Raw genomic sequence first — 19,517 nt, forward strand, 5'->3', positions numbered from 1 at the left:
AGAAAAGTATAGGGGTGATGTCAGAGCTAAGTCTCGATCAGTTCCTGTGTCTTCTGATCTTTTGGTCAGCTTTTACTTAGTAGTGAGTGCATAGAACACCCTGCCAGGTGTGGTGGTAGAAACTCTTAAATGCCCCAATTGTATCTTAGGTAGGCATATGGATGCTTAAAAATAATGGAGGGCTATGTAGGAGAAGGGTTAGATTGATCTTCGAGTAGGTTAAAAGGTTGGTGCAATATCGTGGACCGAAGGGCCTGTACTGTGCCGTTTACAGATGTTCAGGGTTTTTGACATTTGACCATACCCATCACTTTTGATTCCTTGACTCTCTCTGCACATCTAACCCCTGCAGGCTGGCGGAGTTGCGTCTGGTTTCTCTCACGTGGTGCCCAACGAGGTGACGGTGCAGCGATGTCTCCATCTGAAGGGCCGCCGGGTAGTGCGAGCGACGGAGGTCCCCTTGTCTTGGGAGAGCTTCAACTCTGGAGATTGCTTCATCGTTGACCTGGGAGATGTAAGTCAAGCCACTCTGACAGGTTACTGGACATTGTTTGGCAGCCAAGCCAAGAAATCTGAGCAGACATCACAGTAGGTATTTGTGTTCTGCAACTGGGCCGCGAAAGGGAACCGATTCCTAGTCCATTTAATCCGTGTCTGTTTCCAAGGAATCCTCTTCACCTGTCTAAACTTGAACTTGCATTTTTTAATGGGGCCTTTTTAACTATCTCTTCAGATTCAGATTAATCATTTATCGCATGTACAGTACATCAAATCGTGCAGTGAAATGCCTTGTTGTGTTAACGTTCAACACAACCCAGGGGTGTGCAGAGGGCAGGCCGCAAGTGTTGCCACACCTTCCACTGCTGTCGTAGTGTGCCCACAATGTTCAACAGAGCAACAACAGCAAAACCTCAAGAAAGTGGGGCTGAGATTTTTGTAAGAAGTCATCACCTTACTGAATGGCAGAGTGGGTATGGTGCCTACTGCTTGTATTTCCTTGGTAACCAAGACAACACATGGTCTTTTTACGAGGGTGGCCTCTCCTCGCACGTTGAAGAGCTGGGGTGGAGTGTGCTGCATAGAGCAGTGCCTTGCAGCAAGTTTTTCTGTTTCTGCACTGAATTCCCAGCTGCCTGTTGCTTCTGTGGGCTGGAAGAGACTATGTACTGTCTGTACATGGAGTGTATAAGGCTGCCTTCACTACTTGCCTATCTGAAGAGGCTACTTCTCACTTTCTGGCTGCACTTTAGCCCCATCTTCTTCATCTTTGGTCATCCAATAAGGTGGGGGGGCACGGGAGAGAGGAGGATGCCCTAGTTAATCTACTCCTAGGCTGGCTAAGATAGCTATCCATGTGTCCTGGAGATGGGCAGTGAAGGGTTCTGGCCACCTGGCAATGTTCAGAGAGGTACCTGGTTAGCTGTCAGAAAACAAACAAGTTGCATCTGCAGGTAACATGGAAGTGTTTTGGGACCATTGGGCACCATGGGGGTTAAATGCCTTCCTCGATGGGAATGTGTTAGTTTAATCTATATTAGTTATGATTTGTCTGGTTTTCTGTTTGATTGTACATTAGTGTAGTGGTCTGAATTTGTAATAAAAGTATTCTTGTAAAAACAAAATGCACACAATGTTGTGCTGACATTTGAACCTACTCTAAGATCAGCCTAGCCCTTCTCTTCCACTTAGCCCTCCGTTCTTTTTAATCACCCACGTGTCTTGCTTTGACCCACTCCTGCACTTGAACCAACATTGCCCAGGAGCGTTGTCTCCGGTTGAAGGTTCTGCCACGTGTCAGACTTGGTGAAGATCCCAGTGTGATACTTTGGGTGGGAGACCAACAAAAATGATGCCCTCCTAACCTGCCCACCCCGCCCAATCTCCTTGTAAGGTAGTTGTGACACTGGGAGTGAACCGTTAGTTAAAATGTATGCTAGTAGCAGCTGGGAGAGGGAAGTTCTCTTGCTCTGAGTTCTGTGGCATTTCCATTACATAAAAACACACAGGCTGCAATCACTTAACATTGTTAACAAGCACAGTAAAATTCCTTAAATGTCTGAAATAGTTTCCAAAATAACTGATTCATTCCTGATAACAGCTATAATGTGAATTGGACAATGGGTTTGGGGAAGAGGGGGAACATTTCCTGAGTTTTGCTGATGAATGCCAATCTTCTCATTTCTAAGTGGTTCAGAAATCTAACTTTTAAAGCCATGATTACAACACTGAACGACTGAGTAATAATGTTAGTGCCAGGGATTTTGTTTTAACTTCCCACCTCGTCGCCTGCCCTCTTGAGGAGGCCTCCAAGTGAGTCCAGGCCACGGCAGCTGTCTCAGGATTAGTGTTTGTTGGATTGTTTAACACTGGTGCCTTAGTCTTGTTGGAAGTGATCTTCTCTGCTGTCTGAGCCCATGTGGCTGACAGACATCCCCGGGCCAGGAATCTGTCACCTCCTGCAGAATATCATGTCCTGTATGATAGCCAAGTTGTGAAAAGGATCCATACCAGTCGCAACTCTGCCTGCTTAATGCCCTCTGCTGTATCAGTGTTAAAGAAGTCACTGAAGCTCAAAGGGAAGTTGCTGAATCCGCAGTTGTTACTCTTGGTGCTGCTAATTAAACCAAGTGTAATACAGTTGTGAAGCACTGTGGCCACTTTCTTAGGTACCTCCTGTATAAAATAAAGTGGCCATTGAGTGAATGTTTGTGGTCTTCTGCTGCTTTAGCCCATCCACTTCGAGGTTCGATGTGTTGTGTGTTCAGAGATGCTCTTCTGCACACCTCTGTTGTAATGCATGGTTATTTGAGGTACTGCTGCCTTCCTGTCAGCTTGAACCAGTTGGCCATTCTCCCCTGACCTCTCGCATTAATAAGCCTTTTCTTTTTGCATACAGAACTGCTACACACTGGATGATTTTTTTTTTCCTTTGTTTTTCACACCATTCTGTCTAATCTCTAGAGATTGTGTATGAAAGTCTCAGGAGATCAGCAGTTTCTGAGATACTCAAACCACCCCATCTGGCACCAGCATCATTCCACAGTCAAAGTCACTTAGATCACATTTCTTCCCAATTCTGATGTTTTATACGAACGACAACTGAACCTCTTGACCACGTCTGCATGCTTTAATGCATTGAGTTGCTGCCACGCAATTGGCTGATTAGATATTTGCATTAACGAGCAGGTGTACTTGATAAAATGGCCACTGAGGTGTGTATATATGGCAGGGGACAGCACCAGCTTGGGATCGACACTGATGTCGTCACTTCTGTTGTCTGCGCTCACCTGAGCTTCCGTTGTTAATGATCGTTCTGTGGGACTGAACATTTGTTATTGGAGCCAGTCCTGAAATCCACTCCAAACTGTCAAAGCCCGTCAAAGTCAGGTTCATTGTCAAGTGTGCACAAATGAAATGGAAAACTTGCTTCCAGCAGCATCAGAGTTACTTAGCATCGGATAAGCAGAATTCCCAGCGAATACGATTTAAAGATTAGCTGTATTTGTCACATGTACACAAAAACATAAAGTTCAAAGTATGTATACTTTATACAGCCTTGAGGTTCAGTTCCTTACAGGCAGCCACGGAACATGGAACCCATTACAAACAAAAGACGACTGACATTGTGCAGAGAGAAAAAAGAACAAATCATGCAAACAATAAAAGCTAGCAAATAGCATTTGGAACTGAAGTTCACAATGCCAGGCGTCACTGTAGCCGATCCTGAAGTCCGCTAGTGCAGGTCATGTTCTTGGTCCAGCACAGAGACGAGCAAACTCTGCAGAGCAGCAAGCTGAACTGGCCCATCGCTCTCCTCCGACCCTGAACATTTCAGTCTGGCCTGGGGCGTAAGTTGCCCGTTTAAATGACCTGTCATGTGGCATTTGCATCAATGACCGACACAGTCCGAGGATGTGCTGGGGAGTGAGGGTCACCTTGTTTCCAGTGCCTACGTAGCATGCCTACAACTTACTTGCCCCAACTTGTACATCTTTAGAATATGGGAGGAAGCCAGAGCACCTGGAGGAAACCACGGAGAAATGTGCAAACTGCCTACAGTGGAAATTGAGCCCTGATCGCTGGTGCTGTAGTTTTTACAAGAAAGAATGCCATCTGAACAATAAACTTGCTTGTGGTGCAAAGACCTGGTCTTTGAGAAGACAGCTGAGATGGGCAGTGGACTACTATTTGGACCACGCACTGAGCAAAGAATTTGCTCTCAAAGTACAAAATATTCTGAATAATCTGTCAAATTAGTAGAAGCGAAAGCCATTCCTGAGGCCCCTTGGTGTAGGTGGAATTGGGAAATCAACATGGCCTTGTCAGAGACACCCACGTCCTGGAAGGTAATGAAAGGCTTTGAGCAGGATCTGATGGCAGGAATAATGCTGGATGTGAAGAATGAGCTTTCATCTTCCCTGTCCTTATTTGACAATTTCTCTCCCTAATCAAACAAACGCAACTCTGTGATTAATCCTTTGGAAAGCCAAGCACTCCGTGGGCAAAGATGGTGTAGTGACATGTAAGATATAATTGGCTCTATGGGGGATAATGTGTTACATTGATTCTTGCCACTTTGTGATATATTTCCTTGTGTTTCAGGAAGTCTTGCAGTGGTGTGGCTCCAAGTGCAACAGGTTTGAACGTCTGAAGGCCACATACATCGCCAAGGGTATTCGTGACAATGAGAGGAGCGGCCGTGCCCGTGTGAGGGTGCTGGAGGAAGGCAAGGAGTCAGAAAAGTTGATCGAGGTGAGCATCAGGCTCTGACAGATGAAAGACCTTGTGTACTATTGTAAAGAGAAAATGAATTTTTTTCTGTGGGGTTTGCCAAAGTGCCAGCGGACGTCACCACAGCCAGCTGACTGACGGAGGTTATAGTCACAGATTTTTTCAGGTAAAAAGATGACCCTATTTGTCACGTGTGCACTGGAACATTGAAGCATACAATGAGATGTCGCATGTGTCGGGGATGTGCTGGAGGCAGCCCGCAAGTGTCACCACCTTTCTGATGCTAACGTAGCATGTAACTAATCCCAATTTGTACGTCTTTGGAAGGTGGGAGGAAACCAGAGGACCCAGAGGAAACCCTTGCGTTCACAGGGAGAGTATACAAGCCTCTTACAGACAATGATGGGAATTGAACTGTAATCAGTGATTGCTAGTGCTGTAAATCAATTGTGCTATCTGCTACCATGTATCAGAATCAGGTTTAGTATCATTGGCAAATGTTGTGAAATTTGTTAACTCTGTGGCAGCAATTCAATGCAATACATGATAGAGGAAAAAACTGTATTAGAAAGTTTATATGTATATTAAGTAGTTAAAGAAGTAGTGCAAAAACAGAAATAAAAAGTAGCGAGGTAGTGTTCATGGGTTCAATGTCCATTCAGAAATCTGATGGCAGAGAGGAAGAAGCTGTTCCTGAATCGCTGAGTGTGTGTCTTCAGGCTCCTGTACCTCCTTATTGACGGTAACAATGAGGAGAGGGCATGTCCTGGGTGATGGGGTGCCTTTTGGAGGCACCGCTCCTTGAAGCTGTTTTACATGCTGTTGAGGCTAGTGCCCATGATGGAGTTGCCTGATTTTACAACTTCCTGCAGCTTACTTTGATACTGTGCAGTAACTCTCCCCTCTCCATACAAACCGATGATGCAGCCAGTCAGAATGCTGTCCATGGTGCATTTGTAGAAATTTGAGTGTTTTAGGTGAGAAATCAGAACTTCCCAAACTCCTAATGAAATACAGCTGCTGTCTTCCTTTCTTTGTAACTGCATCAATCTGTCAGGACCAGGTTAGGTCCTCAGAGATATTAACACCCAGGAACTTGAAATTGCTCACTCTCTCCACTTCTGATCCCTCTGAGGCCTGGTCTGTGTTCCCTCATCTTACCCTTTCTGATGCGCACAATCATCTCTTTGATCTTATTGCCATCGAGTGCAAGGGTGTTGCTACGACACCACTCAACTAGCTGGTATATCTCGCTCCTGTACGCCCTCTTGTCACCATCTGAGATTCTGCCAACAATGGTTGTATCATCAGAAAATTTAAAGACAGCATTTAAGCTGTGCCCATTTGAACTTTTCTATATTAACAAGATATAGCAACAAATCAGATCCTTCAGCCCATCGACCATCCTCCATTTTACACTGATCCTGCATTGGCCCAACTCCGATGTTTCCACCAATCTGAGGAGAGTTGCAATTTACACTCTCCTACATGCATTTAATTAACGGCACATACATCTTTGAAATGTGAGAAGAAACCCACAAACTCCATGTAGACAACAGGAATTCTGCAGATGCTGGAAATTCAAGCAACACACATCAAAGTTGCTGGTGAACGCAGCAGGCCAGGCAGCATCTCTAGGAAGAGGTGCAGTCGACGTTTCAGGCCGAGACCCTTCGTCAGGACTAACTGAAGGAAGAGTGAGTAAGAGTAACTCCATGTAGACATCACCCAAGGCCGGGATTGAACCAGGGTCTCTGATGCTATGCGGCAGTGGCTCTCGGACAGTGCCCAGGTTGGTTGCATCTTCATTCAGTGGAAGGCTGGGCCCTGTGGAACAAAGAGTGGAGACCCCAGGGTGAAAGATATTGGTAAATCATGTCATTATATCTGTGTTGGTGGAAAGATTTGAGATGAAGAGGCATGACCATTGTGTTTTAACATTGGCTCTTCTAGCTTCATTTGTTTCCAGTTTGTGACTCTCAATTCTATTCTGTTTTATTTTCAAGATTCTTGGACCAAAGCCAGATCTGCCCGAAGGCACAGAGGATGACCTTAAGGCTGACGTATCCAACAGAAAACTGGCTAAGTTGTACAAGGTGTGATGCACAATTCTTTGAGGTGCCTAAAGATTGTTGGAAATGGGATAAGCAAATGTGTCTGTGTAGATCACCCCTGTGAACCGTGAAGCTCCTTGTCTCAAACATTTCTCCGGGGTTGGGACACTAAGATCAAGGTGATCTGTCTAGTCTGGTAGTCTGGAGCCACCCATTAGACAAGACTGTTTACTCTTGGCAAGTGACTAAGCCTTCAGACTCTCTGAGCTCCATGGCAATTTAGAGATCTTTGCCTGGATCTTCTCAATTAATTGCCTGTGCTCTAGGTTTTATATAAACAATCAAAGGTTTCAAAGGTACATTTAATGTCAGAGGAATGTATACAATATACATCCTGAAATGCTTTTTCTTCACAACTATCCACAAAAACAGAAGAGTGCCCCCAAAGAATGAATGACAATTAAATGTTAGAACCCCAAAGTCCCCCCCAGCTCCCCTCCTTCCTGCGCGTAAGCAGCAGCGAGCAATAATCCCCCCCCTCCTGCCACTGGCAAAAAAGCATCAGCACCCACCACCGAGCACTCAGGCATGAGCAAAGCTGAGCAAAGACAGAGATTTGTAGTACCCCAAAGACTACATGTTCACCCAGTGTTCGACATACCACAGGCTCTCTCTCTCTCTCCCTAATAAGGGAGAAAGAGGTGTCTCCATTTCACAGTGAGAGGGGAGGCATAGCAAACAACTCTGTGTAGTGACCTCACATTCTTCTGTAATACTGTTACCGGTAGCAACAGAATTTCCCAACCATTGCAATGCTGTTAAACCAGGGGTTTCTAACGTGGCGTCCACTGACCCTTTGCTTCATGATATTGGTCCATGTCATAAAGTCTAGGGAGCTCTGAGTTTAACCATTTCTGTCACACTGTTTATAATGGATATTTTGTGTCCCAACCACTGCAATGCAGTTAAACCATTTCTATCACATTGATCATGAAGATCATTTTGTCATGCTTTGCACTTGGTATGTGAAAGTTGATCTTGGGCAGAGTGGGTGGGGTTTTGACGTTGGACAGATGCGTAGTTGGAAAGATTTGTTACTGGTAGGCTCTGCTGCCGAGCGAGGTGCTAATGCGAGTTTACTTGGATCTTCCCGGCTCTGATCACTAACCAGACCAGCTAATTAAGTCTACCAGCATTGATGTTTGATTTGCTTCTGCATTCCTTTTAAATTTCAGCCCTATAGCTTTTGTATTCCACCATCTCTCTGTTGTGAGAGAATGGCATTCAGGTGGTCGTCCTTGTGAGACCATCATGGCTCTATCTGCTCCTACAGTGGGCTCTCTTCATAGTTGAAGGACAGGAAACAGCATGGAACCACTGGAACCCCTGGAACCCCATTCCTCCTGCATTCTAACTCTCTGATTGCTATGCTTACCCACCGAGGAATGTGTGCCATTGCCATCGTAAAACATTTTGATGGTCTCTGTAGAGTTTCTTCCTACCCAAAGTTGTTCTCACTTGGCCTGTAAAGAGGGAGCAAAGCTGCATCATAAAACTAACTTTCCCTTTCTCTGGAGTGCAGTACTTGACAGATACTGACCAGATTTTTTTTTGGGCTTCTCTCTTTCAGGTTTCGAATGCCTCAGGAGAAGTCAGTATTTCCCTGGTGTCTGCGGAAAATCCATTCAAACAGGACATGTTGCAATCTGAGGACAGCTTCATCTTGGACAACGGATCGAATGGGATGATCTTTGTGTGGAAAGGTTAGAACCAGTTCCACAACTAGTCATGCTGGGAAGTTAATTGTGGGTGTGAAGGTTTTTTCCCCAAACATACGGTAATACTTTAGGGAATGTGCATCAAATTGTTCTCTGTCTGCTGTTCTTTCTGGATTCCAATTCTGAGAGAAAAATTCGATCTTGCAGGGTAAATTCCTCATGTAAGTTGTGTTGCATCCAATTGCTTGGTTAATTTATTATCATAAAAATTAAGAGCAGTATTAACGAAAATAATATCAAATAGTATGGGAAAAGTCTGCCAGTCTGGTAAAGTCTGGAGTGTGGCAGATTCTTGGAGTTTTATGTACATTGGCTGAGCAGTTTAATATTGACCGTAGAACCGTTGCTGTTGTAACCCTGTTTAATTTCTGACCCTTGGGCTTCTGGGAGTCAAAAACTGGCAAGCAGTCTGAATTCCAAGATTTCAGTTTATTTTAGAGTACAAACAAACATGCAAGTACTGAGCAAACTAAATAAAGATCTGAGAAATGATGCTAGGAAGGGAATTAATGCTAAGGGGTGTAAAACAAAAGAATAAAGATGGCAGTTCTGAAAAGTCTATCACTTTTATAGATGAGATAAAGAAATTCCTTAGAGATAAATTAGTTAATAGGCTGCGTAATTAAAACAATTACATCATGTGGATAATGTGCTCATACTAAGCAAATGAAAAATAAGAAAGGTGATAAATTGTTAGTTTAGCTGCTTTACCGCTTTCTGCCAGTCAGTGTGAAAAATACACGAGTTTGTTAAAAAGTACAAATCTAAATCTTATAAAAAGTATTATTTAAAAAAAAGTCTTGGACCAGTTGTAATGTGTAATATGGGAGCTTCCAGTTTAATGCCTCTGTGGCCACGGCCTGTGCAGGAGATGAAGTTCTGTCCAGTAATTGGGTTGCATTGAGCTGCCTCCTTTCTGCCATCTGTGCACCACAATCTCAGACACTTATGGCTGGTTGTTAGATGGAGCAAGTCTGGCCAGTATCACTGGTCCAAAGGTATTGTGTGCACTGAGGCATGGCTGCTTTATTGATGTACTGATACAAGTTGGGAGAAGGTTTCTACGGGGTAAGGGTGGGATAGAACATTGGGGTGAATAAGCTGCCCTTGTAAATTTGGGACATGTTTCGTTCAAGACAACTTCGGAAGGTCTTGTGTCGTGGTGAGTGGGTGTGTTTTGTGAGGGGTTGGGAGAAGATGGTGAATTTGGACAGCAGGGCAAAACAAAGCTTTCTAAAACTTTAACTTGAAGCACTCAACTTGTCAGTGAAATGGGTTGATTTATTCTCCGGTCCCTACTGGATGATTACCATCCTGGAAAGTTGTGTGTCTATGTGCAAATTCTTTTCTCCTTCGTGCAGCACTTCCGAGGTTTATCCTCTGCACTGATCGCTGAAGTTCAAGTTCAGTTTATTGTCATTCAAACATACACGCTTACCACCAAACGAAACTACGTTCCTCTGGATCCGGGTGGACAACACAGTACACATAACTCGCACATAAAGGCCATAAGATATAGAAGCAACATTAGGCCATTTGAAACATTGAATCCGTTCCATCACTCCATCATGGCTGATCCATTTCCTGGTCAGACCCAATCTCCTGCTTTCTCCCCATATCCCTTCATGCCCTGACCTCTCTCTGGCTAAAGAAATCCCTCCTCATCTCCATTCTAGAAGGATGTCCCTGTATTCTGAGGCTCTGCTCTTGGGAATATCACCACAAATAAATTAACAAATAACAAGGTGTTATATACAATACAAAGTTCAAAGTAAACTTTATTACCAGAGTATGTACGTGTCACCACATACAACCCTGAGAATCTTACTTGGTGGGCATGATCAGCAAATCTATAGAACAGTAACTGTAAACTATGCAAATAAAGGCATCCGTTAGTCTTGCGAGACCATGGATCTGCGCTTGGAAAGTCTTCACTCTCCAGGGCGCAGGCCTGGGCAAGGTTATATGAAAGACCAGCAGTTGCCCATGCTGCAAGTCTTCCCTCTCCACGACACCAACGTTGTCCAAGGGAAGGGCATTAGGACCCATACAGCTTGGCACCGGTGTCGTCACAGAGCAATGTGTGATTAAATGCCTTGCTCAAGGACACAACACGTGGCCTCGGCTGGGGCTCGAACTCACAACCTTCAGGTCGCTAGTCCAATGCCTTAACCATTTGGCCACGTTCCCACACCTCGTTGGTCTAGTGGTATGATTCTCGCTTTGGGTCTGAAGTTGCGAGCATGTGAGAGGTCCCCAGTTCAAATCCCGGACAAGCCCCCCTGAATGATATATTTTAGTGTTGGCGTGTGGCCAAGTGGTTAAGGCATCAGTCTAGTGATCTGAAGGTCACTAGTTCGAGTCTCAGCTGAGGCAGTGTGTTGTGTCCTTGAGCAAAGCACTTAATCACACGTTGCTCTGCGACAACACTGGTGCCAAGCTGTATGGGTCCTAATGCACTTCCCTTGGACAACATCGGTGGCGTGGAGAGGGGAGACGCAACATGGGCAACTGCTGATCTTCCATACAACCTTGCCCAGGCCTGCATCCTGGAAACCTTCCAAGGCACAAATGCATGGTCTCATGAGACTAACGGATGCCTATGCAAAATACAGATATAAATAAATAGCAATAAATAATGAGCATGAAATAACATATAACAGAGAAAGCTGCTTCCCATTCTAACAGACCTTGTTCTAATGCTACAGTATCTCCTGCCTGATGGTAAGGGGTCATTGAGATTGTTGGAAAGATGGGAGGGACCATTGATGATGCTAAGGCTCCTGTGCACACAGCACTCCTGATAAATATCTCTAATGGGTGGAAGAGAGACCCCGATGACCCTTGCAATTCTTTGCAGGGACTTGCTGTTAGATGCCTTCCAAATCCCGTACCAGGCAGTGAGGCAGCTGGTCAGGACACACTCTCGAAGGTGTTTCTCTTGATGTTCTAAACAAAATGGTTAAAATGAGGGATGGGGGGGAGCCTCAATCTCTTCAGGAAATGGAGATGCTGCTGTGCTTTCTTGACCAAAGTGGTGGTGTCGAGGGACCAGATGGGAGATGTAAAGTGCTGAAGAAGGAGGTGTCTGATGGGGGGGAAGAGTGAACCGCGGGGGAAAGAGAATGAGGATGTTCAAGGAATTCTCAATGTCACTGATTTCTTTTGTGAACTGTAAAAGGTAAACAAGCTGATCCGGAAGAACGCAAAGCTGCTTTGAAAGGTGCAGAACAATTTATTTCACAAATGGGATATCCTAAACACACCCAGGTAAGATGTATTGGGGTACTTCATTTAATGTGGGCAGGGACTTGGACCTTCTGGGACCTAAACCTACTTAATGTTATTTGCTAAAGATTTTGAGGCCTAGATCAAGTGGATAGCCAGAGACATTTTCCCAAGGGGGGAGATGCCTAATATAAGAGGGCATGAATTTAAGGTGATTGGAAGAAAGTATAGGCCTAATTATCAGAGGGCACAGAGAGTGGTGCGTGTGTGGAATGTGCTGTCAGGGATGGTGGTAGAGGCAGATAAACTAGGGAGACTTAATAAACTCTTAGAAAGGCACATGGATGATAGAAAAATGGAGGATTATGTTGGAGGTAGGGGTTAGATTGATCTTGGAGTAGGTTGAAAAGATTGGCACAACATCATAGGCCCAAGGGCACGTACTGTGTTGTAACGTTCTACATTTAAAGATGTTATTAGGGAGAATTTGTCCCACTGCAAGGAAGTGTTTTATATTCGTAAACACGAGGAATTCTGCAGATGCTGGAAATTCAAGCAACACACATCAAAGTTGCTGGTGAACGCAGCAGGCCAGGCAGCATCTCTAGGAAGAGGTACAGTTGAGGTTTCGGGCCGAGACCCTTCTTCAGGACTAACTTGGAGCAGGGACTTCGTCAGACCCTTCGGCCCAAAACGTCGACTGTACCTCTTCCTAGAGATGCTGCCTGGCCTGCTGCGTTCACCAGCAACTTTGATGTGTGTTGCAAGTGTTTTATATTTATTTGTTTGTTTATTTCTAGAAATATACCTCTTTATTGAAATACGGTATGGAATAGGCCCTTCTGGCCCTTCCAGCCACCCCCCGATTTAACCCCAGCCTAATTACAGGGCAATTTACAATGACCAATTAACCTACTGACCGGTATGTCTTTGGACTGTGGGAGGAAACCAGAACACCCGGAGGAAACCCACGTAGTCACAGGGAGGACGTACAAACTCCTTACAGGCAGCGATATTTACTTGGGAGCAACAGACAGTTACTCATTAGTAACTGTAATACAGTTTATTCAGCAAAGACTTCTTTATCATTGGGAGTTTGTCCATTTGTGGCTGTGAAGTTTTCTGTTGGACAGGAAGAATGCTTTGCTCACTGAGTGTCATGCTCAGAACTTGGAGCAGGGTCGAGCAGAATCAGTCATGAAGTTAGTTGTTTTGTGGCAGTGCAATACGTAAACCTTTAGTTTTACAGTAAGAAATGTGCATATTAAAAATAAGCAGTGCAAAGCAAGAGTACAAATGGTGCGGTATTGTGTGCAGGTAATTGTTCAGAAATCTGATGGCAGAGGAGAAGAAACTGTTCCTAGAACATTGAGTTTGTGTCTTCAGGCTCCTGTACATCATCCTCGATGGTAGCAATGTGAAGAGGGCATGTCCTGGGTGATGGGGGTCCTTAATGACGGATGCCGCCTTTTTGAGGCCTCGTCTTTTGAAGAGGTCCTCAATGGTGGACATGGGCTAGTGCCCACGATGGAGCCAGTTGAGTCTGAAACCCTGCCAGCTTTTTCCGATCCTGTGCAGTCCTACAAACAGGATAGAACATAGAACATGGGTTATAGTGCAGGAGCAGGCCCTGCGTCCTACAGTGTTGAGCCTAACCAATTAAATTAGTAATCCAAATGGCCAACTAAACCGGTCTCTTATGCAACATGGGCCAAGCCTCTACTTGTGTTGTTCCTCAGGTTCAGATTCTGCCCGAGTCCGGCGAGACACCACTCTTCAAGCAGTTCTTCAAGAACTGGGTTGACTTGAATCAGACACAGGGAATGGGCACCTGCTATATCTCCGGGCAGATCGCCAAGATTGAGAAGGTGCCCTTTGATGCTGCTACTTTGCACGAGTCTCCTGCCATGGCTGCCCAGCACGGAATGGTGGACGATGGATCTGGGGAGAAAACGGTAAGGACTCTGGCCACGGCCACAGCTTTGATCTCTGTTTTGAGACAAACTCATCTGAGGTACAAGTCTGTGTGTAGGAAGCAGTCAGATATTCCTGGAGGAACTTTGGTGGGGGGGTGGGTAATGATTATGTTAAATGGAGACAACAGCAGACTGCAAATACTGGGATTTGAAGCAAAACAAAAATATCGCTGGAGGAATTTCATCAATTACTTCCCTCCACTGCCCAATTTTGCCCTTGCATGTCGATTGCCCATCGCTCTTCCCAGATGCTGCCTTACCTGTGAGTTCCTCCAGCAGTTTTTAAATCTTTTTGCTTGGGGGTAGGTGTTTATCCAACTCCAATATGTTGGAGTTCTGAGAGCTGTCTGGGCAGGCTGCACTTTCTCGGCCCCCCTGTTTTTTTTTCGCTTTATTTCAACCCCCATCCCGGCTTTCCCCCACTGATGCTGTTCTGTGGTGGTTCTAATCCTGCGCAGTTCCCAGGAACTGACCACCCTTCTCCCTACAAAATGGGAGACAACTAAGCCAGACATTCCACCCTGCAAAAACTCATTTCAGGGAGGTAGCACCATCAATTTGCGGGAGACTTCCGGGAGAGGTGGGATGTCTGCAATAGAGTAGCTCCTTAGCAGCTAGCCAGCTAGTTTAAATAACATTAGCTATGCTAATGAATGAATGACACCTGTTAAACTCACCTCAACATGTCTTTTACAGCCTTAACCCACCATGGGCAATAGAAAAGTCACTGTTGCAAACAGTGCAGCGAGCAACACTATCATTATTTTTGACCCCTATTAGGCAGGGGTACACTTTAGGGTAGTCTAGGGTGACGTATGTTTCATATTTCTTTTTTTGGAACACTCTCGCTCTTGCTCTCGCTCGCTGTCTCGCGCGCGCACTCTCTTGCTCGTGGTCGCTCTCGCACTTGCTTTCTCGCTCTTGCGCTCTCTCTCGTGGTCGCTCACTCGCGCTCGCTCTCGCACTCTCTGTCGCTCTCTCGCGCTTGCTTTCTTGCTCTCGCGCTCTCTCACTCGCTGTTTCGCGCTTGCTTTCTTGCTTTTGCGCTTGCTCTCTTGCTCTTTCTGGCGCGTTCTCTCACACTCGCTCTGAAAAAAATTGATTTCCGTGATATTGTATATAATTTGCGGGCATCAGGAAGCCACTATTAATATGCGGGGGACTCCCGGAACTTCCGGGAGAAGTGGGATGTCTGCTAAGCCTCGGGTAGTGAATCAGGAGACTGCCTCAGGACACCTTGCTGATGGCTCACTCTGTTAAAATTAATTGATGGATACATTTTTTAAAAATTAAGAATTATTGGCACCTTCTGAGGATGCAGCTTCAGAATAGAAGCGTGCCCCTTTGCAACAGCAACAGGAAGGCATTTCTTTAACTAGAGGGTGGTAAATCTGTGGAATTCATTGCCACAGATGACTGTGGAGGCCAGGTCATTGGGTATGTTTAAAGCAGGTGATGATAGGGTCTTGATTAGTCAGGGTGTCAAAAGTTACAGGGAGAAGGCAGGAAGGTGGGGTTGATAGAGAGGGATGATAAGTCAGCCACGATGGAATGGCGGGTCAGACTCGATGAGCCAAATGGACTAGATCTACTTCTATGTCTTGTGGTCTAAATAAGATAACCAATTGTTTTGGCTGTTGGGTCCATGCTGAAGAACAATTCCATTAATCTCACTATTTTTCCCTGTAGCCTATAATTTATTCTCTTGCATGCCCATCAGTTCCTCTGGTCTTTTTGCTAATTGCCTACACCTAAAGGCATCCGTTAGTCTTGCAAAACCATGGATCTGTGCCTGGAAAGTCTTCACTCTCCAGGGCGCAGGCCTGGGCAAGGTTGTATGGAAGACCAGCAGTTGCCCTCTCCACGCCACCAAGGGAAGGGCATTAGGACCCATACAGCTTGGCACCAGTGTCATCGCAGAGCAATGTGTGATTAAGTGCCTTGCTCAAGGACACAACACGTTCCCTGGGCTGAGGCTCGAACTCACAACCTTCAGGTAGCTAGTCCAATGCCTTAATCACTTGGCCACGTGCCCATACACGTGCCTACACCTAGGAGTAAATTAGTGGGCAGTTTAGCAGTTTAACTATCTGGTGGGGAGGGAAGCTACGCATCACGGCTCCTTGTGACCTCCGTGGTCAGGAATGTGTGAAGTAAGTTCCCTTTATTACATTTGAGTTATGTGTCTGAAGTGAATTACCATTTCAATAGGAGGATAGTGTTGTTGTGTGGTCAAGTCAAGTCAAGTGCAAGTCAAAAATTACTGTAAGTTGCAATAAAAAATAGTGCAAAGGAGGAAGGTGGGCCTTCTAGAAATCTGATCATGGGGAAGGAGCTGTTCCTAAAACGTTAATGGTGCATCTTCAGGCTCCTGTGCCTTCTCCCCAGTGGTAGCAATGAGAAGATGGCATGCCTTGGATGGTGACATCCTCAAGTTAAATCCTTTGGTATGGGTGGGGAAGTTGAACCTGTATAGTTTTGGTTTGCCTCTATTACATGAGAAGATGGCATGTCTTGGATGGTGACATTTGGTGTCCACCAATGGGTTTGCCCACCCATTGCTGGCAGAATTAGGCCATTTGGCCCATCAAATTTCCACTATTCCATCATGGCTGATTTATAATCCTTTTCAACCCCATTCTCCCTGCCTTCTCCCTGTAACCGTTGACATGTCTTGGATGGTGACCTTTGGTGTGGATGGGGAAGTTGAACCTTTTGGTTGGCCTCTATTACGAGCTTTCTTTTTCCCTCCCAACCCTTTCAGATCTGGCGCGTTGAAGGCAGTGACAAAGCACTTGTGGATCCAAGCACCCACGGTCAGTTCTACGGAGGGGATTGCTACATTATCCTGTACGCCTACACCTTTGGCGGGAGGCATGGGAACATCATCTACTTCTGGTGAGCCATTGAGCTGCTTCATTGTAAATTGTCCAAATGCTTTGGAGGTTTCCTCATGACTGCAGAGGTTCCCTCTCCTTAGTGAGAGGTTGAAGTTGATTTAGTCTGGTGAAAGTGCTCTTAAGTTGTCACTGTCTTTCAGAGATGGTTTGAAATTAAGTTGAATGTTGTGTTCCATTTTTAGACCGTAACATATAGGAGCATAATTAGGCCATTTGGCCCATTGATTCTGCTCCACTATTCCATCATGGCTGATTTTATTATCCTTCTCAAACACATTTGTACAACCTGTACAAAAAGGACAGGTTACACCTGAACCCAAAGGTGTCCAATATCCCAGCGGGCACACTTAATAGAGCTGTTAGGGAGGGTTTAAACTAATTTGGCAGGGGGTGGGAATGAGGAAGGGGAAAACAGAAATAAATCAAGGATAGCTTGCAACAGAGATTATAGAAAGAACAGGCAGGAGACGAGGCTTAATCACAGCCAGTGGGATGAGTTACAGGGCAATAGAGGCATAGTGCAGTTAAAACAGAAAGCAACACATACTGGACTGAATGCACACAGCATAAGGAATAAAATGGACAATCTTGAAATTCAGCTACAGATTGGCAAATACGATGTTGTGGCCATCTCTGAAACTTGGCTAAAGGATGGCTGCCGTTGGGAGCTGAACGTCCAAGGATATATATGATATATTGGAAAGATAGGTTAGTAGGCAGAAGAGGTGGTGTGGTTCTGTGTATAAGAAATAATATTAAATCATTAGAAAGAGATGACATAGGATTGGAAGGTGTAGAGTCTCTATGGGTTGAGTTAAGAAATGGCAAGGGTAAAAGGACCCTAATGGCAGTTGTATTCAGGCCTCCAAACAGCGGCCGGTATGTGGATTACAAATTACAGCAGGAGATAGAAAAGGCGTGTCAGAAAGGCAATATCATGATAATCATTGGGGATTTTAACATGAAAGTGGATTGGGAAAACCAGGCCAGTTCTGGACCTCGAGAGAAAATTTGTAGAATGTCTAAGGGATGACTTTTTAGAACAGCTTGTTGCTGAGCCCACTAGGGGATTGGGTGTGCTGGATTGGGTGTTGTGCAATGATCCGGAGGTGACAAGAGAGTTTAGGGTTAAGGAACCCTTAGGGAACAGTGATCACAATATGATAGAGTTCACATTGAAATTTGAGAGGGAAAAAATAAAATCCAATGTGTCGGTATTTCAGTGGAATAAAGGAAATTACAATGGCATGAGAGGGGAACTGGCCAAAGTTGACTGGAAAGGGACATTTGCAGGAAGGACAGCAGAGCAGCAATGGCTGGAGTTTCTACAAAAAATGAGGGAAGTACAAGACAGATATATTCCAAATACGAAGAAATTTTCAAAGGGAAGAGGACAGTACCGTAGCTGACAAATGAAGTCAGAGCCAAAGTAAAAGCAAAAAAGAGGGCATACAAGGAAACCAGAACTAGTGGGAAGGCAGAGGATTGGGGAGCTTTTAAAAACTTGCAGAAGGAAACTAAGAAGGTCATTCAGAAGGAAAACTTGAATTATGAGAGGAAGCTGGTGACTAATATCAAAGAAGATACTAAAAGCTTTTTTAAATATATAAGGGTAAAAGAGAGTCGAAGGACCAATACAAAATGACGATGGAGATACTGTAACACACATAAAAGTTGCTGGTGAACGCAGCAGGCCAGGCAGCATCTCTAGGAAGAGGTGCAGTCAACGTTTCAGGCTGAGACCCTTCGTCAGGACTAACTGAAGGAAGAGTGAGTAAGGGATTTGAAAGTTGGAGGGGGAGGGGGAGATCCAAAATGATAGGAGAAGACAGGAGGGGGAGGGATGGAGCCAAGAGCTGGACAGGTGATAAGCAAAAGGGATATGAGAGGATCATGGGACAGGAGGTCCGGGAAGGAAGACAAGGTGGGGGGGGGACCCAGAGGATGGGCAAGGGGTATAGTCAGAGGGATGGAGGGAGAAAAAGGAGAGTGAGAGAAAGAATGTGTGTATAAAAATAAGTAACAGATGGGGTACGAGGGGGAGGTGGGGCATTAGCGGAAGTTAGAGAAGTCGATGTTCATGCCATCAGGTTGGAGGCTGCCCAGACGGAATATAAGGTGTTGTTCCTCCAACCTGAGTGTGGCTTCATCTTTACAGTAGAGGAGGCCATGGATAGACATGTCAGAATGGGAATGGGATGTGGAATTAAAATGTGTGGCCACTGGGAGATCCTGCTTTCTCTGGCGGACAGAGCGTAGATGTTCAGCAAAGCTGTCTCCCAGTCTGCGTCGGGTCTTGCCAATATATAAAAGGCCACATCGGGAGCACCGGACGCAGTATATCACCCCAGCCGACTCACAGGTGAAGTGTTGCCTCACCTGGAAGGACTGTTTGGGGCCCTGAATGGTGCTAAGGGAGGAAGTGTAAGGGCATGTGTAGCACTTGTTCTGCTTACACGGATAAGTGCCAGGAGGGAGATCAGTGGGGAGGGATGGGGGGACGAATGGACAAGGGAGTTGTGTAGGGAGCGATCCCTGCGGAATGCAGAGAGAGGGGGGGGAGAGAAAGATGTGCTTAGTGGTGGGATCCCGTTGGAGGTGGCAGAAGTTACGGAGAATAATATGTTGGACCCGGAGGCTGGTGGGGTGGTAGGTGAGGACCAGGGGAACCCTATTCCTAGTGGGGTGGCGGGAGGATGGAGTGAGAGCAGATGTACGTGAAATGGGGGAGATGCGTTTAAGAGCAGAGTTGATAGTGAAGGAAGGGAAGCCCCTTTCTTTAAAAAAGGAAGACATCTCCCTCGTCCTAGAATGAAAAGCCTCATCCTGAGAGCAGATGCGGCAGAGAAG

The 19,517-nt window shown here is 45.5% G+C and overlaps 1 protein-coding gene across 4 annotated transcripts in view; it reads left to right on the forward strand.

Annotated features, from left to right (window-relative positions):
• LOC140186150 (gelsolin-like) overlaps window positions 1–19,517 on the forward strand; it is a 98,218-nt gene that overhangs the window by 43,332 nt on the left and 35,369 nt on the right. For all 4 annotated transcript variants that reach the window (XM_072240070.1, XM_072240071.1, XM_072240068.1 and 1 more), the window contains exons 4-10: window positions 353–514; window positions 4,603–4,752; window positions 6,738–6,827; window positions 8,416–8,548; window positions 11,745–11,833; window positions 13,531–13,746; window positions 16,532–16,665. In XM_072240070.1, the coding sequence (XP_072096171.1) occupies window positions 353–514; window positions 4,603–4,752; window positions 6,738–6,827; window positions 8,416–8,548; window positions 11,745–11,833; window positions 13,531–13,746; window positions 16,532–16,665 (974 nt within the window). The remainder of the gene's footprint in view (window positions 1–352; window positions 515–4,602; window positions 4,753–6,737; window positions 6,828–8,415; window positions 8,549–11,744; window positions 11,834–13,530; window positions 13,747–16,531; window positions 16,666–19,517) is intronic.

The sequence above is a fragment of the Mobula birostris genome, chromosome 22 (assembly GCF_030028105.1).
Source record: "Mobula birostris isolate sMobBir1 chromosome 22, sMobBir1.hap1, whole genome shotgun sequence".
Taxonomy (NCBI): Eukaryota; Metazoa; Chordata; class Chondrichthyes; order Myliobatiformes; family Myliobatidae; genus Mobula; species Mobula birostris.